Raw genomic sequence first — 27,885 nt, forward strand, 5'->3', positions numbered from 1 at the left:
AGAGAAGGAAAGGTAAAATCACAGAGGGGTGCCAAAATTTTAGGCACCCCATAGTAATTGTAATACCCTGGGTTGGTGAAAACTGCAACAGTCTGGGGTAGCTGCGAATAAACAGTGGAAAAGCTTTTTTTGGCTTTTCATACTGCGCATGTGTAAGTGGCGGGAAGACAGACAAAGGAAGAGGACCGCCCTCTTGCCGGTTCCCCGGGTTGGGGCGTGAGAAATTGGAGACAGAAAAAGCCAGATGCAAAAACAAAAAAAAAAAAAACCCACCAACATAAAAACACTCCAAACTTTATTACACATTTATATTACTCAATAGTTTCCCTTATGCAATAAATATATGTTAAATATTCACTCTTAAAAGAGAGTACAACTCTGTAGGAATAAAATCATTTAACCTGAGAACAGCTGTATATACACCCTTTATTAGAAATGACTCTGTGCCAAAAGATATGGGCAACCCTACTTATAAACATTGACATATTTATACATATTTGAATAGCAAATTGGCTAAAACCACTGCTGCTAGTCGGTAAATCAAAGAGGGCAAGATCTGGCAAGAACTAGTATGTTTATAAGTAAGCCAAGGAATAAATATCATAACTCTGCCCTCAGCTGGCAGAAAAGCCAAACTATGGACACTCATCTTATTAAAAAAACTACATGGCTTTCATTCTGTAAAAGGTATAAATATAATATGTAAAAATATAGTCCCACATGACAATGATGCTATCGCAGGGCCACTGGTAAGCCATAAGCTACAGGAGCTGCACCAATGATGTATTTCAGCTTGGGAGCTTGGCGGGATTCTGACAGGTATTTCAAGAGAGGAGCTCCAGATCCTGCCTTGAGCCAACTTTGTAAAAATGCTACGGTATAGCGGTCAATCTCACGGTCAGTGACGTCCCATAGGTTGCCAAGAACTAAAGGGCTGAAGAAATCAAGTAATTAAAACCACAGACTGACAGAACATATAGGCTGTGAAATAAAACACACGATAGACACAGATATATATCACACAAGAGCCATGAATATCCTGCAAAATATATCCTTATAAACAGTGCTTAGCAATGTAATTTGTAACATGACTCACTGGAACTTGTGTATTATAATAAATGCGCCCTCTATTAAAAAATGAGGATATTAGAAGTCACCAATAAACACTCTGCATATTTTATTAACAAGATGATCCCCTATTACTGTATGGGTTTTTTAATTAAAGGAACAGTAACACCAAAAAATAAAAGAGCTTTAAAGTAATACAAATATAATGCACTGTTGCCCTGCACTGGTAAAATTGGTGTGTTTGCTACAGTAACACTACTATAATTTATATAATAAGCTGCTGTGTAGCCATGGGGGCAGCCATTCAAGCTGGAAAAAAGGCACAGGTTACATAGCAGATAACCGATAAGTTCTGTAGAATACAATAGTGTTTTATCTGTTATCTGCTAAGTGCCTGTGCCTTTTCTCCTTTGAATGGCTGCCCCCATGGCTACACAGCAGCTTATTTATATAAATTATAGAAGACTTTCTGAAGTAAACACACAGCTTTTACCAGTGCAGGGCAGCAGCACATTATATTTTAGTTACTTTTATACACTTTCATTTTTTGGTGTTACTGTTCCTTTAAGTCATTGGCTGTCAAAGGCAGCAAGGACAACAATCAGGGCTTAGGGTGGGCCATGTAGGACTTGAGGAAGGCTGGCAGGTGGAAGGTGATCAGCATGCGGAAACAACAGGAAGGACAGTTAGGGTGGGACGGACATGGGTGCCAAAATGACATCAGCAAGAGGGCTTCCCATGTCTGCCCTCCCAGTCCTGTCTAAGTAGATGCAGTCTAGCTTCTGGAAAGCGCCAGCGGGACCTGAGACCTAGCGAAAGGAGCATTGAATTGGAAGTATGCAAAAGGGGTGGGACAAGACTTTTTAATTTACATTTGACCAGAAAGGTAGAAAAATAAAAATGGATACTTCTTTTTTATATTAACGTGTTTAGTCCGTTGTTTAGTTTTTTTGCCCTCTTTAAGCTATGGGCTCTGGTAGTTTGCACCTGGGCCAGATTGTTACAAGGGTGAGCACATTTATTTACTATGAATAGAATACAATGTAGACCAAGCACTAAAAGTTTTCACAAAAGGTCTTCAACTTACCATCCGGCCATAAGGTATTTTAAAACAATTCCTGCACCTTCCAGATCTCCCCGAACTGCAAGGGCAACACTGCTGCACCCAAAAAGCAAAACCACAGCATTGCAGTGTAACCTTTGGAGTGTCTGTACATCCAAAAAGTGTGCCCCTGCACCGTGCCCAACATAGCTGCAAAGAGAGAGAACAGTGTAAATAGGCCTTAGTGCCTGCCAGTGGTCCCACACTCAGTGGTATCTGCCTCACACTTACATGTAGAGATCTTTCTTTGTCAGTGCAGACTGAATCATCTCAGATTTTGGAGCCGATCTGATTACTCCCTTCCACCCAGGTTCACTGTAATCAAAGCACAACACAAATTCAATATAAATGATAATAAATATACCATATCATATTACTTGTGGGTGTGCAATAAAGATCATATACTGGCACTATAAGCAAGTAATAAAGCTCCCTCTTCCAGTGAAGTAGTGTGGTATTACCACAAGGATTTAGCAAGAAAATGCTCCTTTTTATTAGGAAAATTGCCAAGTTGAGGTCCCACTCAGAGTTACTTATCTAAATGTAAATAGTTCATTGCTTCACAACAGATATAAATAGCTTGCTTTTATGTAAAGTAGGGAAGTGATGTTTGCTTGTAGAACACTTTTGGGTAACAATTTAGGTGTTAAAAGAGAAGCTCATCTTTATACCATAGAGCTACCTATTATAAGCAGCTTTCAATTTGTTTTTCAATCTTCATTATTTTGTAAAGTGTGTGAATTTTCACCCTACTCTGTAGATTTCTAGCCTGTAACTGAAAAAGCTCTCGTTGTCAAAGTCAATGACCCCAGCAACCAAATCAATATTTTACTTGCTTATCTTTCTTACATCCATTGTAACTACTTGTCCGCTTCAAAAGGTGCGGTAACCAAATGAGTCTGGAAGTTGCTTAAGCTTTGTCCCTTGTAGTAATGATTCTCATTAATTGTGCTGAGAGTGAGCATCAGACTTAAGCATTCCTGCTGCAGACAAATCAACTGTTCGGTCATTTTGTTAAATAAAATCTCTTGGTTTTAATGTGGTCTGTTGTGATATGTGGACTCCTATGGATAACCCACTTGCAAATATCAGCGGTCTGCGCACACACACTTACTTTTTGAACCAGTCCCTGAAGCGCTCCTCGGTGCCTGGCAGGTTTGCATGAGGGTTAAGGACATAAAAGGCTTGCTTTGGGTCAACTCCTTTCATTAGAGTTGTCTCAGGCTGGTACTGCAAAAAGCAAAGAATATTCAGGTCCCAAGCATTTTGAATAACAGGTCCCATACATGTACAGATTACTTGTTTCCTAGTGTGCACCTCTTGGGCTGATTTTTTTTTTTTTAGTAACTTAAAAAGACATGTAAACCCCACACACAAAAATGTAATCAGTGAACAGCCTCTTTGAAAACTTTCAATACCACTTTGGTTGTCCAGAGGTTAATAGTAAGGGTGCAACATCTCCTTAATCACCGATTTCCTTCTCCTCCTGTAACCCACTCGCCTCCCCCCCTCAGGAATTTGCTTTAACTTATGGCTTGTGGGCATGCTCCGTTGTTCTAAGCTCAGATTACTAAACACGCCCTCCAGTCTAGCAGCCAGTAAAGAGATGGCATTGCTGGTTCCCATAGAATCTCAGCTCTAGCTGTCAGCTTCATTTTTTTTCTCCCAACCAACTCTCCTGAGCTCAACTCAAACAAAGCAAAACTTTTATCAGAGACAGTTGTGCCTGTGTGAGCCTGTATTCTTGATGAAATGTATGCTGAATAAGGGTCTGTGTGTGTAGGCAGTTTGCAGATTGAAATGTATCTGATTATGTATGAGAGGAAAAATGGCCACCGGGTGAAAGCTGCTATTTGCTTTAGGAAAATGTGATGGTGCTGGCAAATGGAGAAATATGCAGTACAAATAATGCCATTTTGGTAGTATTTTTTGCAATACAATAATGCGTTTAAAGGTTTAAAAATGTAAGCATTAAAGTTGCACCACAACCTCAATGATTTTGCAAGGCAACTAAAATATCAGAAGAACAACCTTAAGTAAGTGATTTGTGGATGAGCACAGAAGGTGCAAACTGACTGGAATTCACTACATACAGAGTGGGACAGGGTAGGATATGCATTTGGTTAGTATTTAAAACAGTTACTAAAAACATTTACAGAAAGAAACATTTTTAGTAAAACCGTGACACATTTAGTGTGAATTGCCAAAAAAGCATAGTGTAAAATCCAGGAAAAGTACATACTGAAATTCAAATTGGTGGGACAATAAAATAAACCAGTTTTAAAGATGGAAATGTAAAATTGAATTTCATGTACACATTAGGATTTTTATATATAAACTGCAATTAAAATGACAGTTTGTTGCCTGTGTGATGGATACAAAATTCCAGAAAACTCACCTTCCTTTGCAAGCCATAGCTGAGAAGGAAGCGTAGAGATGGAAGCCTTGTGACTGACTGCTTCTGCAGGCAGGGGATGCTCTCCCACGGAAGCTTCTGGAGATGCTATAAGCAAAATGCACAAAAGGCAACACATTAGGCTGTAAAAAGAGACCGTTTATGGAAATATAATTCACTCTCGTAGAATAATTCTTTATACACACATTTTTTTTTCTAAAGTATGCACATACATCTAAGGGTGTGGTTAAATAAAGCTGGCCCTGCCTATGTCATAACGTCAAGATAGACCTGGCAATTTCTTTAGTTTTTTTTTTTCTTCTTTTTCAATAAAAATTCCACAGTGCCAGTGTCATTACATCTCTGATCATGATCTGAACTGTTTGATATAGGGCAAAATAGCCTTGCATATAATAAAGGATAACAATTTGTAAGGTTAAAAGCAGTATATACAATAACATATGAAAAGCATATCATTGATCAACATTACATAGTTACATAGGGTTGAAAAAAGACCATTGTCCATCAAGTTCAACCCATCCGAGTAAACCCAGCACACAACCTATACCAACCAATCTATACACTCACATACATAAACTATATATATATACAACCAGTAATACTAACTGTAGATATTAGTATCACAATAGCCTTGGATATTCTGCTTGTTCAAAAACTCATCCAGGCCCCTCTTAAAGGCATTAACAGAGTCTGCCATTACCACATCACTAGGAAGGGCATTCCACAGCCTCACTGCCCTCACCGTGAAAAACCACCTACGCTGCTTCAAATGGAAGCTCTGTTCCTCTAATCTATAGGGGTGACCTCTGGTGCGCTGATTGTTTTTATGGGAAAAAAGAACATCCCCCAACTGCCTATAATCCCCTCTAATGTACTTGTACAGAGTAATCATGTCCCCTCGCAAGTGCCTCTTTTCCAGAGAAAACAACCCCAACCTCGACAGTCTAACCTCATAGTTAAAATCTTCCATCCCCTTAACCAGTTTAGTTGCACGTCTCTGCACTCTCTCCAGCTCATTAATATCCTTCTTAAGGACTGGAGCCCAAAACTGCACTGCATACTCAAGGTGAGGCCTTACCAGGGACCTATAAAGCGGCAAAAATATGTTCTCATCCCTTGAGTCAATGCCCTTTTTTATACAAGACAGCACTTTATTTGCTGTAGTAGCCACAGAATGACACTGCCTGGAATTGGACAACTTGTGATCTACAAAAACCCCTAGATCCTTCTCCATTAAGGATACCCCCAACACACTACCATTCAGTAGATAGTTCGCGTTTATATTATTCCTACCAAAATGCATAACTTTGCACTTATCAACATTGAACCTCATTTTCCAGTTTGCTGCCCAGTTTTCCAATTTTCATCAGTATTATCGTGTATTGTGTCTAAGGGCTATATATCTGTCCAGGGGCCCAAAATCTTATGAAATTTCATGGGGACATTAGCTTTATTCAAATCCTTAATACCATGGGGATACTAAGAGTGTAAGGTAAAGACGATAACTTAGTTGTGTTTTATGCTGCTATATTCCTGGAATAGTTTTACTACATACCTTATCCAGCACAAGCACCAGATGTCCTTCTGATTGTTCTGTGCCCGCTTTAAGTCTCTCTGCGGCACTTTGTACCAGCTCCTGAGCCTGCTCAGGCTTTGAAAATCCAAATCCGTGGATGAAGGACTGAATAAGGTGAGGGGTTAGGAAATGGCAACAACTCAGCAAAATCTGTAACATGGAGAACAAGCTTTGTTTCAGACTCATTAACTTTTCATTTAAATTGCAAAATGTGCTCAGAAAAACTATTTTGACATTTTGTCTTAAATCAGTTTCAGGCATCAAAAAATATTTTGAATTCACATTTAGACTCGCTTCTATCTTGTCATACTGCAACAATGCATTCATAGAGTAAAAGCAGTTTATATGTGCATTGTTATGGATCTCCCATTAGCTAAGGCTCTCCTATACATGGGCTTACTGCAGAAACCCCAACATTTACAACCCTAAGGGGCATGTTTATTACGCTGTGTAAAATATGGTGAGAAAATTTGCCACACATTGACAGGCTTCGCTGTGTAAAAAGCGGCATAGAATTGGCGTAATTTTTTTACACGTTTTTTCCTTTCACTATTACAGCGTAAAATCTGGTGTTCGGATGGCGATTTTCTCTGTTTATTTTACTACAGCTTTTTACACTGTTTTTCCGGCGAATTACTTTTACACAGCACAATAATTATGCCCCTAAGTGTAGGAGAGGCACACAGGCATCAGTTCATCAAAGACCAATTAAGTGATTTGGTATCTGACTTCCTCTCTCAGAAAAATCCTTCATTCCTGGGGTCGGAGTCTGCACAGCTCTCTCCTGCTCCCCCCACCCATAACAGTTCATAAAAATTCACTCCCCCTCCCATCAGAATGTGTGATATGAACTGCCAACGGCTAGAGCTGGCACAGGAAGCTATGGAGACCAAGCTAAAATGGCAGCTGCTAACTTAAACAGAGGGAGCTTCTAGGGCTCTTTACTCAGGTATGGTAATGCTTTCTGCAGAATAAATATAGGTTTCTAGGTGGCATTAATGTGGCTAATCTTTTGGCAGTAAAATGCCGAAATGACTTTCCTTTTCCTTAAACGGAAATAGAAAATAAGCATCACTATTTTATGGCCCTTTAAAGCAACATCAAGTACCACAGATGACTTTTCTTTGTTTATGATCATTTTAAGCAATAAACCTTTCAGTGTTACCTTCAGGAGTTCAGGATCTGTTCTTCCCCAGCCAGAATCTGACAGTGTCTGTGAAAGCCGGTCACATTCCTCTATGACAGCATCACTGGAGCATGGGCAGCTTAGCAACACTTTCCAGCAGCCCAAAATCTGTTCCTCTAGTAAACGTATTAAAGCCTTATAATGGAATGAAAGAAAGGTTATTGGAGAAGGTTACATGACTACACAGTGTGAAAACTAAAATGAACAGAGACTAAGGCTTCACACAGGTTTAGTTTCAATTTTGTCTCGCATGCATATCCCATAATCCCCTATGTCCTCTGGAGACGCACAAAACACTGGGGGCAAAGTTCTGCCCAGGATAAGGCAATACACTTTCAGAATAAGAACAGCATCCTTTCCCCTTAGCCAGACAGTGTGCTCTTGGCAGCCTGACATTTCAAGAATAACCCACCATTACAATCTTTTGCTGTATCCAGGATACAGATTGGCTGTTTTTGTTAGTGCCGTAGCAACCTTTACCCAACTTGATGCTCTACTTATAGAACAACCTAACCTTCACAATATGCTTGATAAAAGGTCTTGTGACCTGAAACGTTGCTGCTATTGTTGTTTGCCCCAAAAAAATGTTGCAATAAAGGCATTTTAATCTACAAAGACAAGAGGTGCTGTTCCTGTTCTTCTGTACCAGGATATGCCGATGGAAAGTGGCCATTGGGGAACCTGCACTACTTCTAACTAATCACAAGGCTTGGTGCTGACTACTACTCTCCCTACAGATCACTAGTCAGTGGTGGCACTTTTTTCTAACTGCTAATCTTTCAGTACCAACTTTCTCTAAGGGGAGCCAACTTTCCTCCCAGCTACTTGATTTTAATTAAATGGGAGATTCCCTCACAAGACGATAAATACAGGGTATTTATTATGTTTTTTGTTGGTTTTTATTTTACCTATGTTTGATATTTAAGTGGAACAACTTGTATACTTAAACCTCTTTAGACAAACACTGGTTATCCACCTTACTAAAAAAAAAAAAAGTATATATAAAAATATATCCTTTTACCTTCATTCGACAATCCAACTCCATGCGCCCTTCCCACCATTCCTTTTTGTCTGTCAGGTTGTTGACAGCCTTCTGCTGCTTTTGGATTTCATCAAATTCTTGCAACGTAGAGCTTATGGACACCTATAATAGCAAATGTGTCATGGGAATCAAGAGCTTTGCTTTTCCCCTGAACAGGTACCAGTGTAGATTGGAATCCAAGACACTATCTTGGGAGATGAAAACCAACTGAGGCAGGACAGCATCCATGGGCTGCAGCAATCACCTGAATGGACTGCCCTAACATTAAACAGCTGGGAAGGCCATCATTATGGCTCCACACATGTCAACAAGCTACCTAATCAGGTGTCAGCAACAGCATAGCTGGCAGTCAATACTGACCAAAGTATGGCCAGCTTAAAAATGTATAAAATACTTAACTTAATGCTAGCTGTTAGAATACATTTCATAGATGCCAGTGGAATTGGACCCATAGTGGGCAATAGGAAATCATGAGGGGCACACTGAGTTAAAAATAGCCACATAAATGAAATTTACAGGCCAGCACCAAGCAAGACAATGATTTTTCAGTTCCCTTTTATACGAGCTTGGGGATTCAACCTATTGCTTTGCAACACTGATTCTGCAATGAGTGCAGAAAATTGCTAGTGACAGACACCGTTTGACATAAAATAAAATTTACAGTTGAAGACCACTAAGAATTTTTAACGAATGAATTTTGGAATGCCGATTAATATATTTTTCCTTATTTCATTAGACAAATTTCTGTTGTTGGATTTACAAACCCTTTTAAGTAGCCAAGTGTCTCTTCCACAACAAAAACTCGTTTATTTTACCTTCAGATGAGCAGTAGGAATCTGGACTGTGACAGGGGGTCTTCCTCGAACCAGTCTAGTAAGCAGTATAGTATCACCAGGCATTCTTGTCTGCGAGTCCACCAAGGTCAATATACACATTGTTGTATCTGTGAAGTATGAAGAGTAGTTTAGTGTTTGTGTAATACATGTGGTTTCATATGCAGTTTATAGTTTGCATTCAACATACTTGCGGGGATCTGGTGTAGTTGCTCTTGGAACCTTTGTACGTCCAGAGCTTGTTTTGGGAATTGGAAGATCTCCTCTAGCTGGGAGAGGTGCTGAACCTGAGCATCTTTATGATCCTCCAGAGTTAGATCCTGAAACTTGTCACACACATCTCCTGAGCCTTCTCTCCGTATTTTCCTGCAATAAGCAAAGTGCAGTGTGATGACTTGCACTAATCCTAACCTTGCCCTTAAAAGAACAGTAACACCGAAAAATGAAAGTGCTTTAAAGTAACTAAAATATAATGTAGTGTTGCCCTGCAAAAGTTGTGTGTTTGCTTCAGAAACACTATTATAGTTTAAATAAGTAAGCTGTTGTGTAGCCATAGGGGCAGCCATTGAAGCTAAAAAAAAAAAAAAAAAAGGAGAAAAGCCACAGGTTACATAATGGATAACTATATAATACAATGGTGTTTTACGGAGCTTATCGGCTATGTAAACTTTGCCATTTAGCCCTATTCAATTTCTATATCTGCCCCTATGAATACAAAGCAGCTGTATTCATATAAACTATAGTAGTGTTTCTGAAACACACAGCTTTTACTAGTGCAGGGCAGCAGTACCTTAGATTTCATTTAGTTTTATACACTTTCATTTTTTGGTGCAGCAACCAAAAGACTAATAAGGTTATGTAATAAAAGGTGCAAAATTTGCTACAGGTCTAAATGGTTGCATATAGTCTAAATCACATTTAAAAGCAAACAACTTACTGGTTGCTACCGATTACTGCACCTGTGCCTTTTATTACATATGTGGAGTAATACTCCTAATAATACATTTTATAAAGCACATGTCAAAAAATCAACAGAACACTATTGTCTTGAGAACAATTAATGGTCTATGGCTGCTACACAATGGCACTAACCGTAATTTCCGGTGAATGTCGCTCAGCAATTGGTGCCTCAATGTAATGGAAACAGACTCGCTAACTAGAAGAGCCGTGACATATGGATCTTGTCTTCCTCTGCACAGGGCAAGAAGTCGGCAAAGCCTGGAATAGAGGGTGCTTGGTGGAAAGTGAGCTATTGACTCCAGAGCCTCATGCAGAAGGGAGGAGACTAAACTCAGGTCAGAGGCACCTAATAATAAAAACACATAGGAATTAAGGATTATCTTGATATTAACCCATTTCACACCCAAAACAAGGTGCGTAGAAATAATTCTGCTTCCCAGTATGAGCAACAAGCTTGGAGTAATTATGCCCTACCTCCCCCATTTCACTTCCAGTGCACTCTTATGTATAAAAAACAGTTCATTATACTCCTTGCACAGGGAGGGAGCTTTGGTCTAAACCACAAAGTTAATGTTCACTTGCACTTTATTACTTTTTTGAGTTAATTAATCTAAGGCAGAAAAAACAGTTATCCTACAAACTCCTTCTCTTAACCTTGAAAGCCCTCCATTCGTCTGCTCCTCACTACATCTCTTCCCTTGTGTCTCTGTACGTTCCTGGCCGACTCCTTCGTTCCTCGCAGAGCAATCATTTGGTTGCGCCCCCCCCCACTACTACTACTACTACTATTGCCCGCCTTAAACCTTTCTGCCTTGCTGCCCCTTACATTTGGAATGTCCTCCATGATTTCCTCCGGAGAGAATCCTCCCTCAGTCTTTTTAAAACCAAACTAAAAGACTACCTTTTGGAGCACTCGCACTGCACCTGACCAGGGAACTAGCACTTATATTGTAATATCACCCACTGTGACCTACAGCACTTATATTTGCCTATTTGTGTCTGTAAGTTACCCTTCCATATATATTGTAAGCTCTACGGGGCAGGGACCTCCATCCTCTTGTGTCTTTGACTCTTAACTTATTGCAACTGTATCTTGTATTTATTTGTGCTTATTGTAATACTTTGTATTTATCTATTTTAATACCCGTGTTTATATTAATGTATTCTACTGTACAGCGCTGCGTACATAAGTAGAGCTTTATAAATAAAGTTATACATACATACATACATACATCTGTAGGCCCCAGAAAAACCTTACTGAAAGTAGCAGGTAGAGAAGATGAATTTCCTGCGATGCTAAATGGGTTGAGGTCAGTTTCTCCTCCTATCATATTCGGGGTCCAACACAAGTGTTCCCCTCCAGCATCTCTTCTTAGCACTTCACATTCTGTCACCAACCCTTCATTCTTAGACTTCTGACCCTTCCGACCAGCTGGGTGCAACAGAAAAAAAAATGTTCACACATCCAATTCTCCTCTTACACATACAAAATTAGAATAGTCTTATATTATGAATTAAACATTCAGACTCACTTCTAAGTGTTTTCTTTTGCTCTGTATCAGAACCCCTCAGCTCTTCGAAGCTGACATCCAGCGTCCAGTCAGGTTCTTCCTCTATAGATCTTAAGACATCTACTTCTTTAGGAGCCACATCCATTGTCACTTGTTGGCGCCTCCGCACTGGCCTAGTTGGGCTACTTTCTTTCTGTCCCCTCCTTGTGCTGGGTCTATTTTTCCTGGTCTTACTCTTATTTGTAACATCATCATCAGAGTCATCAAGTGGGGCCTGTGCAACACTGCTCCTCCCCCGACCTCGACCTCGACCTGCTGATTTAGTCTGTACAGCTTGTTTCCTGCAGTTTGACACTGGCTCCTTTTCAGGATTATCTGGCACTTCCAAGTCACTGTCACTAAAATCAACCTGTCGTGAGATAATAAAAATATTTAAGAGAATATGTTTATCACACTATCATGGCCCATTTTATGATAAGTTACTGCTACAATGAGGAGTCATTCACTTCAGACCCAAAAAAATCAAATGCATATTCCAATACTACAATAGGCAGGGTCTATTTTACATTTCTGCAAATTTCATAGCATTGGCAAAAATAGAAGGGTTACTACAATATTCATTTTTAAAAAAGCGCCAGTCTTTTTTAGAAAAGGGAACAAAATTACCCGTTAGGGGATCCTGTTGTACAGAAACCCATTATGAGAAAAGCTCAGGAACAATTTTAAAATTGACTTTTTCTGTAATAAAATAGTATTTTGTACCTGATGGTAACTGTACTACTACACTTCCAATGCTGATGGCAAAACAATCCTTTTGGGGTTTTTAAGTCTTAGTTTTTTTTTTTGTTTTTCTAGCAGTCATAAGGCACAGTGTGCTAAATTACAGAAAGATCCCAGATCTGTAAAACACCAGGTCCGATGCTTCTGGATAATGGATCCCACACCAACTTTAGCACATTTAAAAATTGAAATAAAATTGTGTATGTATTTATGTCTATCAGCGTATTCATTTAGTGTTACAAATATGTGGTTCCCTTACGTAATTATTTTAGGCTGAATGCTGTGCTATGAAATAAATACCAACCTTTAGCACTGTTCTTGTTTTGCGCCTTCTTGGTGCTCTTGGTAATACTTCAGGCATGGGGGATTCTTCATTATAAACTGTAATAGAGCTTTTCTTTGGGAGGGTAGAAGTAACAGATCTTGCTTCAGTTGCTGGAAGGTTCTTCTGGGTGGGAGTTGTGTGAGGTTTTGGAGGCTCAGTGTCCGAGTCCTCAAAGGGGAATGAACTTGGGACATCCAGTGACATTTTCTTAGTTTTTTTCTTTGTAATGCTAGCGGTTGTCTTGTTCCTGTGATTGAGGTCTGCTGCTTTTTTGCCGTTCTGATGTGGCTGCCAGCCCCATAATTGAACAAACATATCTGCAACACAGCCACCATGCTTAGCAGCCAGATTATATATAGAGCACAAAGCTTTGGCCAGAAGAAGGCCCGCTCTCCAGTGCTTAGGAAGAGTTGCTTGGCGTGAAGACACAAAACTAAGTCCTTCCTCCAGGGTCTCTTCTGGAAGCTTAGAGGGGCTCTGTGATGCCATGGCCAGGTACACTCTAGCCATAAGTTCAGATGCAACTCCTAGAACTGCTGGTTTGGTGACTCCCTTACCAAGTATTTCCTGAACAATACCAGAAAAGCGCTGGGTTAGTGCCTTGCATCTTTTCAGGGCTGATTTTAACAAACCTCTGCTCTGAGTATTATTCTCTGCCTTAGCCACCAACCACTGGGTGCAAAGCAAGGACAGTACAAGATCAGAGCATAGAGGGCAAGTGCAGTCCTGTGTATGAGACAAAAAATGTGGAAGGTTCTTTTCCAGGGAAGGCTTGCATGTTGGAGATTCAGGGGCTTTTGACAAATCCCTTGTTTCTACATAATGAAGATCTACTGCCTTCAGAAAATCATCTTTAGGGGGACTTGGAGGTGTTTCTGTAATGTCCACCTTATGAAATGGTTTCCCTTTGCAAAGCTTTATTTTGACCTCCTTCTGTTTACTTTTGGCTGCAAAATCTAAAGCAAAAAAAAAAAAAACAAAAAAAAAACATAAAAACCCATGGTTAACAAGAGCACTGCATTGTACTTAGCAGCAAAAGGGAAAGCAGAAATGATTACCTGTACAGGACTCCATTAGGAACAGCACATACTGCAAATCTTCTTCACAGAGCTGAGTTTCTGAGCGCAGAGTCTCTAGTTCTGCTTTTCTCACAAGGAAATCAGCGCAGCTACAAAGGGAAAGACTGCTTTAAAAATAATTCTTTTTTTCCATCCTTTTGCAGTCTGAGAAGTTATATACTATTAATGGTCTTCCAAAGGCAAACCTATTCAGTGCAGTGGATACACGTATAACAAATGTTGCTACTGGATTAATCAATAATTTACTTGTTACATCTATAAATAGCTGCTAAGCCACACTTTATAAAAGAACATGATGTTGGAAAATACAATAGATAACTGGGGGAACTGGATGGTCAAGGAAGGCTTAAAATTAGACTTACAAAAGGTCACTGATCAGATTTATACAGGTCGCTTTATAGTGGATGATGCTTAGGCCTTCAAGGTTGATGCACACTGAATGTTTTGCAAAGTGACCTTTCCATTACTAAGGTTACTGTGACAAAGCACCAAGAAAATGGTATAAAAAATAAAACCAAGGATAATGGGAAATAACATGACTTACCATGTCAAGATAGCTAGGGTTATGGCACATACAAGCTAACTGCTCTATAATGTGTTGTTGTGGCATAACTGCCATCCAGGTTATTGTCAGTCTGAGAGCCAATGACAGTGATATGGCCATTAGCCAGCTGGCACATAAAATGAAAACGTTGATTCAAATGGAACAAATCTAACAAAAACAGAGTAATATGTGTTTATGCCTTACGTCCCAGAAGACATGTACTGGTTTCTGTGTCCTTATAGGATAATAAGAGCAACAACCTGACACACTGACAGTTACACACTAAATACACTTTATGATGTACTTGTTAAAGTGCACAATAAATTACAATGCAAAGGACATTAGCTTCCAAGCAAAGACACTGAAACAGAACCTAGTTATATGTACTTACTGCCGCATACTCTGCAGAGTTTTGGCCACTCTGAGTCCCTCAAGGCAAAATGACTTGGCTTCTGAAACACAGCCCATACGGCCAAGAGTCTTCACTAGATCATGGGTGCAGCTGAGGAGATCAGCAAGGACTTGCCATTTTTGAAGAAGGTTTTCTCCTATGTGGAAGGACAGAAAGCAAACTCAGCCACAATGATTTTAGGTCATTAGTATAATAAAAATAAACTCTCAAGTGCCATTTGCCACCTCTATCTACATACCATTATCCACAAAACGCACTTCTGAAGAACCTTTAGGGGAAGCCAAAACATCATTTCCAAGAAGGAGGAGGACGATGCTCCTTAGCAGCTTATGGGCTTCTGTCAGAGCAGTCTCAGGATTATGACACCCTGTTTATGTAGGGAAAAAATTAAAACAAGAATTCAGAAATATGCATTTCCTAAGTGACAGTATTAAAGCAATGTTAAGGCAACTCACCATGAGCCCATAACTGCCTGTATAGATCAGAGGTTAAGTTTTCTAATGGGAGCATGAGAAACAATGAAAGCTCTTGAAGAACTTGTACTTTGAGAAGGTACCATGCCTTTGATGATTTCTGCAGAGAAGGGTGCTGAAGAAGACCCAGAAGCAGTTCTACCCCTTCCTTAACCTGCACCAAATGTAATGTTAGCCATATTGAATCTTACATGTACAGAGCCATAAACCCTATCAATATGTGGGATTCAGTGGCGGATAGTTACATAGAAATCTAGGTTTAATAAACATTGTGCTTTAACAGGAATCAGACAAGAGAAAGTACTAGCACCTTCAGACATCAGCATACCTGACGTGTGACCCTGCAGAGATGACTACGCAAAAGCTGACAGGATAGCTCAGCCAGAGTGTAATTTTCACTAGTACGATCAGCGCGTTTTAAGATCTCCTCTGCCTTCTGAAGGATAACCTGGAAATAAAATAACAGCTTTCAACAAAGCATTCCTTTACCATTAGCAATATGGAACATGCTTGTGTTTCAAGAGAACAAAAATGGTCACACATCTCATTTCTTGTCTTTTAAACCACAAAACATTGGCCACCAACCACTACTTCTTTCAATATCACCTGCTCTCTCCTCACAGCCAGTGTGTTATTTATATATTTTAACTCTATTCTGTCTCTTTTACAGGTCTGGATTGGGTTTCAAAATAGGCCCTCGTATTTTAAGTACACAGCTCCCTGTTTCTTACCCAGACACTGGCAATAATGGGAATCGCCAGTGGGAAAACATATGCGTCACTTTAGCTTTGCAAAGAAGCTCAATGTTGCCTCTTAAGGGTACTTTGGGCTACTTCGTTAAGTACTCATTCCCGTTATTGCTGGAAAAACATGGGGCAACTAATGGTCTATTGCCCTTATGTGGTTCATATAGCCCATTATCTGTATTGCTTTTTTGTATTAATTCCTCTAATACTGTATACCTAAGATAGTTACTAAGCATCTAGTGTATCATTGCCCGAAGACTGTTGATTGCTTACATCAAATTATATTTAAAGAAACATTTTAAGACCCCCTTTAAACAATGAATATTTGGAGCACAGTGCACTGTGCCTGTCTAGATGTGTTGAACAGTTAGAGCTGCCACACATACGTACTTGAGCATATTCAGGACTCTCCAAGTAGAATAAAATTTTGGTGAGATGGCAGAGAGCCCCAATCTCCTTAATATGATCTTGTAGAGAGTGGCACAGGCGTCCAGCAAGCTGAAAGCTCTGCATGGATTGCAGAGGCTGCAGGTAGAGAGAAAGCCAGATGAAACCAGGATATAATCATACTTTTTATTGTCACGTGTTCAGTCAAAATCCAGTCATATCATTTTTGGACTGCTGAATCCACTTACTTTTCCCATCAGTCTGTACAATGATCCGAGCAGGTGCAATGAAAAAATGGTTTGTTCAGCACTGTTTAAGTATTGTACTTGTGAGCTGGATAAGAGACTGCTCCACAGATCAAGAGCTTCATCTAGCCCCTTCAGTGGCCCTAAAAAGAAAAATTATATTTCATGTTCAAAACATTGTCCATTTTTTAGGGCTTTATCCTACAATTTCAGTTTGAATGTTAGTTTTAGATTGTTGCATTTACATGTACAGTTGATATCCAAATGTTAATTCGAAGAACACAAAAATCTGAATGTGTATGGCCACCTTTAGACTTATTTCTCTGAGCCCAAAACTCCAGGGCATGTGTTTGAACCTGCTCCTCTCACCCTCCCTGCTATAATCTGAGCTGACAGCTACCAGCCAGCAGTGTGTGAGAGACTCAGGCAGGAGAAGTATACTACATCTGACCAAGCAAAATGACAGCTGCCGTCTTAAACACAGAGCTTCAAGGGCTATTTACTTAAGCATAGTAAAGCATTCTACAGAATAAATATAGCAATCTAGCTTGCACCATTGTGTTATCTATTGGCAATAAACTACCTCAGTAGTTTTCCTCCTCCTTTAGTATGAACTAATGTTGTGCAGATTGTAGAAATACCAGTTAACGAATCTATGTCAATGAAAAAAAGTTGTAGGTTCTACAACTTGTATTGCACTGTCCAAAGCCCAATTAAGAAATGATATATTCAAGTGCAATTGCCATTAATTAACAACCAAACAGCCATTGAGGCAAAGTAGTCTACCTGTCTCCCCTGCCAATGTAAAGCAGATCCCATCCCTGACAGACTGGTCATCATGTAGTTTATCTTCATAGTTCAGGTCGTTGGGCTCATAATCCACACCTGTCCACTGGTTCTGACCCTCTAACTTTGCCTTACGGTTTTGCTCCTCCAAACCCTGAGAAAATAAAAAAAATAAATAAAAAGAAGATAAAGGTTGCTACTTTATTCACAGTAGATGACTTCAAAATATTTCAAGCCATCAGCTGACATACAGGCCACTGAATAGTGCAGTGATTAGAACAGTATTTAACTCTTTTACTGCCAAGCACGTATGGCATACGTGCTGGCAGTAAAAGGGCTTAAACGCCAACGACGTCTCATACGTCGTTGGCGTTTAAGCGCTGCCCTCTGCAGCGGCGGCATGTGCCGCCGCTGCAGAGGGCTTCTAACAATGACAGCCCCCCTGGGCAATGTGCCAGGGGGGCTGTCATCAGGGTCCTGCGACGCGATCGCATCACATCTGCTGCTTCCTGCTTCCTCCCTCTCCCCCAGCGCCGGCCCAACTGAGCCAGGAGCGATCGGGTCTTCAGGAACAGGTAAGGAGTTTTTTTTTTTATTGCTTTTACACACTTTTACACACTTATACACACATTTACATACATTTATACACACTTACATACATTTACACACACATTTTAGCATTTTTTTATTTTTTTTTCATTTTTCACACTTTTATACACTTATTTACACTCATATACACACTTACACACTATCACACAACTTTTACACATGTACACACATGTATACACAAACACTTTGGTTTTTTTTGTTTTGCTTTTTTTTTTTTTTTTTTTCATTTTACCACTTTGTTTTTATTTTCTTTTACCTAAAAACTGTTTATTTTGACAGCGTAACTATTGGATCAGATATTCTGGCCACTAATTACACTGTCATGTGACTTATTTTGTTGTTTCACTGATTTGCACAATTTTTGTGGTTTTATCACATTTTATCCCTATATAAGTATTCCTGATCTGTTTTTAGCGTAGCTTTGCCAGGTGTAACTTTGGTGTACAAAAATAACTTTACCTATTTTGAATTCATCAGAATGTGTACTTTCCAAAAATATATGGTTTTGTGGGGGTCTCTGTATAGTTAGGGGAAGTTTTGGCACATAATACACTGACAGGGGGCTCTGTGTGCAAAAGCTGAGTTGGCAGGCGAGAAATCCTTATGCGCTATTTTCATTTAGGGTTCAGTACATACTGCAGACTTTGGTATATCTATGCATATTGGGCATCAAACTGTTCAGTAGGCCTCTGGTGTTCCTATTTGGGGTGACTTGCCTTTGTACGCAAGAAATTGTGTGAGATAAATGCGACAAATTGCAACATTTTTAGGCAATTTTCTGAAATGTCATAAAAACCAATAACTTTAGGAAAGCTCTGCAGATTGGTACTTTGGTGTAGAAAGGACTCTTTACCCTTGTTGGATTTGTCAGAATGTGTACTTTCCAAAAATATATGGTTTTGTGGGGGATCTGTATAGTTAGGGGAAGTTTTGGCACATAATACACTGACAGGGGGCTCTGTGTGCAAAAGCTGAGCTGGCAGGCGAGAAATCCTTATGCGCTATTTTCATTTTGGGTTCAGTACATACCGCAGACTTTGGTATATCTATGCATATTGGGCATCAAACTGTTCAGTAGACCTCTGGTGTTCCTTTTTGGGGTGATTTGTCTTTATCTGATCTTTATCAAGAAATTGTGAGAGATAAATGCGGCAAATTGCAACATTTTTATGCGATTTTCGAAATGTCATATAAATCTGCAAACTTAGGAAAGCTTTACAGCTTGGTACTTTGTAGCAATAAGAAATATTTACCCATTATAGATTCGGGGGGATGTGTATTTTCCAAAATATATGGCTTTCTGGGGTGAATGTACTTTTTTTGTAGCATTATCCCACATAAAGGATGTAAATGTGTTGATTTTGCAGGAGCTGAAATGATAGATCATATGGGGGTATGTTCCCATTGGGGCCCCTACATGCCACATACTTAGGTAAACCTATACATATTGGGCATCAAACTGTTCAGTGGACCCCTGGCGTTCAAATTTAGGGTGTTTTATCTTGGTACCTAACACTATGTGGGAGATAAGATGCTGCAAAGTGGAAGCTTTGAGGGGATTTTTGGAAATGTCATCAAAATTGCTAACTTTAGAAAAGCTGTGCGGCTTGGTACTTTGGAGTAGAAAGACATGGGTACCCATTTTAGATTCGGGGGAATGTGTACTTTCCAAAAATATATGACTTTCTGGGGTGAGCGTACTTTTTTGTAGCTTTATCCCACATATAATGATGTAAATGTGTTGATTTTGCAGGAGCTGAAATGACAGAAATGACAGTATATATGGGGGTATGTTCACATTGGGGCCCCTACATGCCACATACTTAGGTAAACCTATACATATTGGGCATCAAACTGTTCAGTGGACCCCTGGCGTTCAAATTCAGGGTGTTTTATCTTGGTACCTAATGCTATGTGGGAGATAAGATGCTTCAAAATGGAAGCTTTGAGGGGATTTTTGGAAATGTCATCAAAATTGCTAACTTTAGAAAAGCTTTGCGGCTTGGTACTTTGGAGTAGAAAGACATGGGTACCCATTTTAGATTCGGGGGAATGTGTACTTTCCAAAAATATATGGCTTTCTGGGGTGAGCGTACTTTTTTGTAGCTTTATCTCACATATAATGATGTAAATGTGTTGATTTTGCAGGAGCTGAAATGACAGAAATGACAGTATATATGGGGGTATGTTCACATTCGGGCCCCTACATGCCACATACTTAGGTAAACCTATACATATTGGGCATCAAACTGTTCAGTGGACCCCAGGCATTCATATTTAGGGTGTTTTATTTGGTTACTTTATGACCTGTAGGAGATAAGATACTATAGACTAGAAGCTTTGAAGCGATTTTTAAAAAAAATCACAAATTTTGATAAAAACCAATAACTTTAGGAAAGCATTGCGAGTTGGAGCATTGGAGTAGACAGACAGTTGTGCCTATTCTGTATTCCCCAGAATCTGTTCTTTCCAAAAATGTACAATTTTCTGGGATAAACCTTCTGTTAGTGGAATTTTGGCCTTGAAATCCAAAGTATGCAGTTTTTTTGGAGCAGTGCTTTGGGAATTTGGTAGTGTACTGCTGGGAGTTTTTGACCTATACAAGTGAGAAATCTCCATAAAACTATATATATTTGGTATTGGCACGTTCAGGAGACATGGGACTTTCCAAATTCATGCATAAAATAATTTTTGTTTCTAGTATGTGTGATTATATTATGGAAAATTTGATTTTTTTTGCATTTTTAGACATTTAGAAGCCTATATCTTGTTACAGAATTGGAATTACACAAAAATTCTACCATATTTTGAAAGCTTAGGTTGTTCTGAAAAAAACGATATATTGTTTTCCTTGATAAACTAAAAGTCCCCCCGAGGAAAGGCCCCTAAAGTGAAACAGTGCAAAATGTTCAAAAACTGTCTGGCAATACAAGTTCCGCTTTGACCAAAATGGCTGGCAGTAAAAGGGTTAATCTGGTAGCACTGATAGTGAATCATTACAATACACTCATATAATCAGCTGATGTTACTCTATTATAGAGTTCATATAAATAGTTAAAATGAATAATTAATGTGCTAAGTCAGTCAGTTCACTGAGTTTTATAATTAGCGGTCAGTGGAGTTTTTCCCTGGAAAGCTTCTCAGCATTGTCTTTTGTGTGATATGCAAGTTACATAAGTTTCTAGGTACGTTACAGTACGTAGTCTAGGCAGTTTTTGCGAAAGTTAGGTAAATTGGGTACATTTTGGCGTAACTTTATACATAACTTATGCAGTTTGTGTAACTTTGACAACGTGACCAGGCCCCCTGATTTCACGGGGCCCGGCACAACACTACCCCCAATCCCCCCTTATGGCGGCCCTGCATTAACATGGTTCAGAAGTTTCTTATAGAAGCATTAACTCACCTCCCGCATGTTTGCTTCAAGGGTACAGATATACTGCCAGAGCAGAGCTTGGGCTTTAATGTCCTGCAAACGTTCTGTGGGTTTTGAAGTTGCATTTAAAAGTCGAAGAGCTTCCTGAACAGCATCCAGGGCAGAGCTAGAGATGAATAGATAAGTAACATTCATCAGTTTACAATAGGCGCTTTCCTACCCCTAATGGCAGTAAGGTATTGTTATTAAAGAGACAGTGACACACCCAGGAAAGGTGCTGAATATGCACCAGAAATTAAGCTGCCATCTGCTTTTCCCTTTTTTGCAGCATTTGACCTGATCATTCATTCATACAGATTTCTGTTTTTGCCAACAATAAAAGTAGACTATACCCAGTGCCAATTTTACTTATGCTAATTGCTCCTCATAAACTTACCAGTCTGTCTGTCCAGTGTAGTCATGGTAACACAAGACTTGGGCCAGCTCTAGAAGAAATATTGCACGATGGCCTCTAAGGTCGCTGTCCTCATGGCAGAGCTCAAGGAGATCACATATTGTATTGTATCGTTCCTGCCCTGTATCGCCATGGACTGATTTGTATCCTTGAAGCTCCTCCGCAAGAAGTGATACCATCAGCTCCGGGTCCACGTGCTGATCAACAAGGCCATCTTTTAGAGTACTGCAGATTAACATTTCAAAATAAAGCTCAGACTTAAAGGCATGAGAGCAAGGACAGGTACCTAAATTTAATTAGTAGATAGAAAACAAAAATAAATCTTGAATATACTGGCAAGTCAAAAGAAGCTCAAACAGGAGGTACGAGAATTAACCAAAAAAAAAAAAAAAAAACCAACACTCACTGCAGCCTTACGTCTTCATCTCCACTTTTAGCACCATCCATTTTAAGTCTAACCCACAGGGCCACTGGCTCTGCCATATGCTGGGAGACTTGAGAGCGTAGAGCTCGCAGCCAAAGACCCACAGCTTCAAGGCCTTTCATAATCTGACCACTTTTTCTGCAGCTCTCTACATGCAGTCTGTAGCAGCGGTGCAACTAACAGTGGGACAAAAAAGGAAAGAGCAAAACATGACGTTCAAAGAAGAATCAAAACCCCCTTTGTGCAAGCCATAGCATTTTTATCTTGACATAAAGTTTGTAAAGTAAAACAAAAAAGAGCAGGGAAGAATCTTGCAATTGTTGTTGTGATGTGTCAGTTTGCTTCCCTCTGCAACGACCATTTCAAAATGCTGCAGAGTGATACAAAAATAAGAGGTTTTCTCCTTTTCCTTCTTACACATTCAGGAGCTTACCCTTTCAACTGCCAGGTCAGGGTCCCCATCTGGAGCACTCTGTGCAAGCCATGCATTAAGGGGATATACCAGGTCAGAGGCTTCTTGATGCATCTTCTGGCTATAGAACCAGTAGGCCAAGTTATGAACACAGGATGCTGTTGGTTAAACAAAGTATTGGTTATTTTACCCTGGTGAGTTAACTTTAAAGTATGTTATAGAATTGCCTATGCTTTTTTTTTTTTTTATTTTATTCTATTTAGGCCCTCTCCTATTCATCTCACAGCCTGCCATTTATATCATCGGTTGTTAAAAAAAAATATCACTGTCTGCAGCATACTTAAAGTTTATCTCAAATGTGCACTACCCCTTTAACAAGGAGGGAGAAATCAAGCCACTCCTTATATACCAAAAACCTCCTGTAACTGCAACAGCACTACTGGCAGCTCCAAAATTCTGAAGTAACACAACATTAATCTAGGGATGCCTGTAGTTTAACCATCGGGTTACATTTATCATAAAAAATATACACGCTTTGACAGAGACCTGTTATGTTCAAGAACTCTGTGGTTTCTTGAGTAGGTAGACCCTGAAGAGAACTGTGCATCCGAGAAACAGCATCTTTGCAGGCTCCAAGCAGCAATAGCAATCCATCCTTAGCCTTGTCCTGCAAAGAAGTAAGAGTAGTGTGATCAGTATCAGAGAAGGCTTTTTTGCAGACAAAGCTAGGCCTTGCACCTTCCATATTGTACCAGTATGGACAATAGGTACAAACCTTGAGGATTATGGTAGTTAAATAGCAACTATGATGCATCCTGACTAATGATAAGTGTAAATATGGCCATACTGGTATAACTATAGGAAAGAGTGATTACTACCTTGCAGCTCTGCATAAAGGCACAGGCAGCATTTGTGAATTGCTGCAGGCTGTTGAATTGCTGTTGCTTTAACGATTTCAGTTGTCGTGTCACATCCTTAGGAACCTGGTAAAAAATGATGTACATAGTTTCAGTTTAATATCTCATACTTATATAGTGTAAATATGTAGATTGGAAATGGTGTTATAAAAGTCAAAGGGGTAATTTAACTTTAAATTAACTAAGTATGATGTAGCCTGTGGTATTTGTGAAATTTGTCTTTATAAATTAACTTTTAAAAATGGTTTACTTTTGAATTTAATTGTGAATTATTTTTTATTTTTGTCATGTAGCTGTCAGGCTTAGAATTTTAAAGGACACGTAAACCCACAAAAAAACTGAATCAGTGAACAGCCTTTTTTGAAATCTTTAACTACCTGCTACTATGGTTGTTCAAAGGTTAATAGTAATGCTGCAGCATCCCCTTAATCTTCTAGGATTCCATCTTCTCTTCTAACCCACTTGCCCCCTCCCTTAGGAACTGACTTTGGCTCTTTGGCTTCCTGTATAGAATACTCTGCTCTAGCCGTCTCCTTCCTTTTTTTACAGTAATGTCAAAGGGAAAATGGTTGTCAGGTGAAAGCTGCTATTTGTTTTAGGAAAACGTTACGGTGCTGGTGAACGGAGGGGATATATGCAATAGAAATGATGCCCAAATGATATACATAGTAGGATAATAGTGATGAGCGAATCTGTCCTGTTTTGCTTTGCCATAAAATTTGCGAAACTGTGAAAAATTAGTGAAACGCATTTGTTGCGCGATTTTTATATTGCCTGCATCTATTTTTTGTCGCCGCTGCTATTATTTTTTGTTGCCCACACTATTTCTTGACGCGACGGCGCCCAATTTGGCGCCGCAACAAATTTTTCCGCTGCAAATTTTCACAGAAGTTCCGTGAAACAATTCACCAATGGCCAAATGCGGAAATTCACTGCAAATCAGTGCCTGGCAAAAAAATTCGCTCATCACTATAGGAGAATGTTGGGTTTACATGTCCTTTAACATGGTTAAATTGCAGCAGGAAGGAAGACAACCCTAATACTGTATATAACAAACCAAAAAAACCAAACAAACTTCCCCTTTAACCCAAGTCTCAAGGTCTCTTCTTTACAAGATGCCTATTTTTTGTTCTTTGTACCCACTGCAGCCCAAGGTGAAAAACCACCGCAGGTGACTTTTCTATACTAAAAAAAAAAAGTCACTTGAGAGTTGATCGCTCTTATAACACTTTTTGAACAGAATGGACAGAACAAGGACTTCAGCTTTCAGCAAGTTCTGCCAGCCATTGGCTGTTAAAGGATGCCACTTTCGGTCAGTATCTTCTCCCCCATACTATTAGCTTAGAACAACCACTAAAGCATTATAGGTATTTTGCTGTACACATAGCTGGCAAAGGTATGGGATACCTGCCATAACAAATACTGTGTCGGTAATAGGAAGTTAAAAAGTTAAAACTACTTCCTTCCTATTGGCTGCCTTTTCTTGCTACCCATAATGCCCAGTTCAAACTTAGTGCTTGGATAAACAGACGTTAAATCCAAACTACTGGTCATATAAAAAGAATTGTCATGGGTATAAATTTTAAAAAATAAAGCATGCAAAGCAGTAGTGTTCCAACCAATGTTATGGGGTAAATAAGTCAAACTAAATAAAGAGTGGCAAATGTATAAAAATTAGCAATCCTCCTATAAAATGCAAACATTTTGGGATTCTTGGCTTGAAGGCAAGTGGTTGCATAAAAACCAGGTGTTCTGCCAAACAGAACCTTCTGTGGGCTGCCAGACCATACAGGGGCTACCAGACCATACAGGGGCTACCAAATAGCCAAGCATGGCCCTTAACTGGCACCACCAGGAACTTTTTTTATGCTTATATTACTCCCCAAGTCCTTGTCTCTATTTACATTTGAATGTGGCTAATGGGTAAAAAAAAAAAAAAAGGTTGGGGACCCCTGCTCTAGATTCTCCCAATCGATAGAGGACTACATACCTTGGTCACTTGCTTTTCTAGAAGCTGGTGATGCTTTTCAAGGAACTTTGCAAGGCTCAAAATGTCATCAACCTTCAGCTTCCCAGAATGCTTGAAACGCCCATCTAAAGAAGAAACAGCAAACTGGAAACATTCACTGAGTGCCTGACACATCCAGCCATCACCACAGGATTGGGAAGCATCAAGAGTTTCAATCACTTCAGACAGAACTTCACCAATGCTAGGCGGTATGCCAGATTCATGAATGTCCACAGCAAAGGTTAAAAGTGCCAACCCAGCATGGCAGCATCTCTCTGTCTTTTCTAAACATCCACGTGCTTGTTCAACAACATGTCGTCCTTGCTTGAAGCAGCAGGTTTTGCAGAGTCTGCGGCATCTCTCTAGTGTCAGTTCAACCAAGCATCGGGACCAAGAACCAGACAAAGTACCACGTCCTAACAGGGGTTTCACAAGGAGATCTTCAAGTGTCTGACTTAAAAAATATGTCTCTTCTTTGCTGCATGGTTTACCCTTGGGTTCAAAAGCCAGCGCAGCACATCTTGCATGGCGTGATATAGTTTGAGGTGCATCCCCATGTGATACAGATCCCTCTGCCAACATTAAAAAGCGCAGTGCATGCAATCTAAGGCTCAGCACTTCTCTGTTACAAGAGCTAGGACTTTGCTTCTGTTCTTGGTCCCCTGCAGACTTCCACAAGATCTGAAAACTGCTCTTTGACACAGCTGTGAAATCTCCTGCACTTTGCTGCTCTAAAGGGCAGCCAGTTAGAAGGCCATACAAGAGATCTGACAGATTACTACAGGCATGACTTGAGGATACACGTGCAGAGATGTTCTTCAGCAGGTGAAACAGAATTTTCTCAAGGTAGAAGGGGGTACGTTGAGGGCTTGATGCACAGAAACCTTGGCATACCAAAGCTGCCAGGGGCACTAAGCTCTGCCAGTGACTGACATGACAATTCGGATCACCTGCCCAGTGGTTGCAGGCACGAAGAACGCGATCACAAACAACTCGCTGATCTGGCAACTGATCGGCAGTTACTTCTGAGAGACACAGCTGTAATGCAGAAAGAGAGACAACTTTTTAGTAGATAAGAAGCTCACACTGACTAAACTACAGTTATAGCAAAACCTGGAGTCAGTGCAGCGACCGGGAAGAGAAACAATACCGCTTTCAACTAAAACCTACATTTCAGCAAGCTTGCATATAAATGGTCATTAAAAATGCCCCTGCAGTGAAGGGAACTCACCTTGAGCTTTGAGTGCAAGAGAGTCACCTCCTCAACTGAAGATGTTAGTTTTATAAAGTCAGCTCCCTTCAAAGACTTTAGATTTCCTGCCATTCTTACCACCTATATAAACACAAGCATAGCAATAGATTGCAGATAACTGAAAAGGGTTTGCAGGTCAAGACAGAATAAATGATACACAAACAGAAATGTAGAAGTTAGACAGAACCAGCAAGCTATAATCACAGGACTTGTATATTGTTGTGGTTACATTGAGAAGGCAGACCAATTGGATAATCCTATAGAGTCCTTTAAGGACCATTAACAACACTAAAAAGGGTTTGGAATGTTAATATAATATACTTTGCCCACACTAATGTGTGTTTTGCTTTAGAAATGTTTCCATGGTTTATATAACAAGCGTCAGTGTAGTCATTGAAGCTGAAATAGGGCTCATGGTAATGTGTAGGTAAGAGATACCCTGCGCAGAATACAATGGTTTTGTTTCTGACACAAGAGGAACAGGGGTTAAATGCCCATTAAAAGGATAAAAACCTTAACAATAAGAGCTGTGGCCAAGAACAGATAAAGACATGAAGTGTAAGGCCACCATTTGATGGCATTTCAAGCCCTTTAAATTCTATAACAAGATAGAGGTTCAGTTCAGCAGCAGTTGAAGGAGGAAGGTAAATCACTCCACCAAAGAACTCCGTCCCAGAAGCAGAACTAACGGAACCATATAGTGTTATGCACCCAAGCGCCCCACATTCCTACAGGTCAGGCAGCACCGAGCGAGCAGAACTAGGCGCTATTACCCGCCCGGGCAGTGCCACTAACACAGGGCTTATGGCTGATACTAATAAACCCGCAGTGTGGGGAGTCAATGTGGTGGGAATACCTATGGCTCTCTCTGGCCGATCCGCTCTTTCGCTACTATGTTTCCGTTCTCCTACCCGCGCCTGACTTGCGTTCAAATCTGCCTCCACAACCAACCACAGCGGCTT

General features: G+C 39.9%; 1 protein-coding gene across 3 annotated transcripts; it reads right to left on the reverse strand.

Moving 5' to 3' along the window:
* Positions 1-278: 278 nt before the first annotated feature.
* On the reverse strand, positions 279-27,885 carry espl1 (extra spindle pole bodies like 1, separase). Of its 3 annotated transcripts, none has more exons than XM_004911948.4 (31): positions 27,780-27,885; positions 26,903-27,004; positions 25,654-26,709; positions 23,625-23,729; positions 23,293-23,413; positions 22,768-22,904; positions 22,317-22,510; positions 21,893-22,135; positions 21,487-21,622; positions 17,472-17,625; positions 16,689-16,828; positions 16,444-16,578; positions 15,636-15,755; positions 15,290-15,461; positions 15,073-15,201; positions 14,814-14,970; positions 13,858-13,967; positions 12,779-13,755; positions 11,716-12,103; positions 11,442-11,615; positions 10,316-10,529; positions 9,414-9,589; positions 9,206-9,333; positions 8,370-8,492; positions 7,328-7,483; positions 6,142-6,312; positions 4,569-4,673; positions 3,285-3,400; positions 2,402-2,485; positions 2,156-2,320; positions 279-934 (listed from the first exon to the last, which is right to left on the reverse strand). In XM_004911948.4, the coding sequence occupies exons 2-31, from the start codon at positions 26,993-26,995 to the stop codon at positions 733-735; spliced, it is 6,381 nt and encodes a 2,126-aa protein (XP_004912005.2). In that variant the 5' UTR covers positions 26,996-27,004; positions 27,780-27,885; the 3' UTR covers positions 279-732. The 3 variants fall into 3 exon arrangements, with proteins under 3 accessions (XP_004912005.2, XP_031753065.1, XP_031753064.1); XM_031897205.1 differs by having other exon boundaries at positions 27,835-27,855; XM_031897204.1 differs by lacking the exon at positions 27,780-27,885 and adding an exon at positions 27,437-27,529.

This window comes from Xenopus tropicalis, chromosome 2 (genome assembly GCF_000004195.4).
Source record: "Xenopus tropicalis strain Nigerian chromosome 2, UCB_Xtro_10.0, whole genome shotgun sequence".
NCBI lineage: Eukaryota > Metazoa > Chordata > Amphibia > Anura > Pipidae > Xenopus > Xenopus tropicalis.

Bases quoted from the DNA above. Each gene is read 5' to 3' on its own strand.
- espl1 (XM_004911948.4), bottom strand. From the start codon at position 26,995: ATGGCAGGAAATCTAAAGTCTTTGAAGGGAGCTGACTTTATAAAACTA. The intron at 17,626-21,486 runs GTGAGTTAATGC...TTATTTTCTCAG, and splicing joins TTGAAGCAAACATGCGGGAG to GGTTTGGAGGAGCAAAACCG. The intron at 13,756-13,857 runs GTAATCATTTCT...TTTTTGCTTTAG, and splicing joins CCTAATGGAGTCCTGTACAG to ATTTTGCAGCCAAAAGTAAA.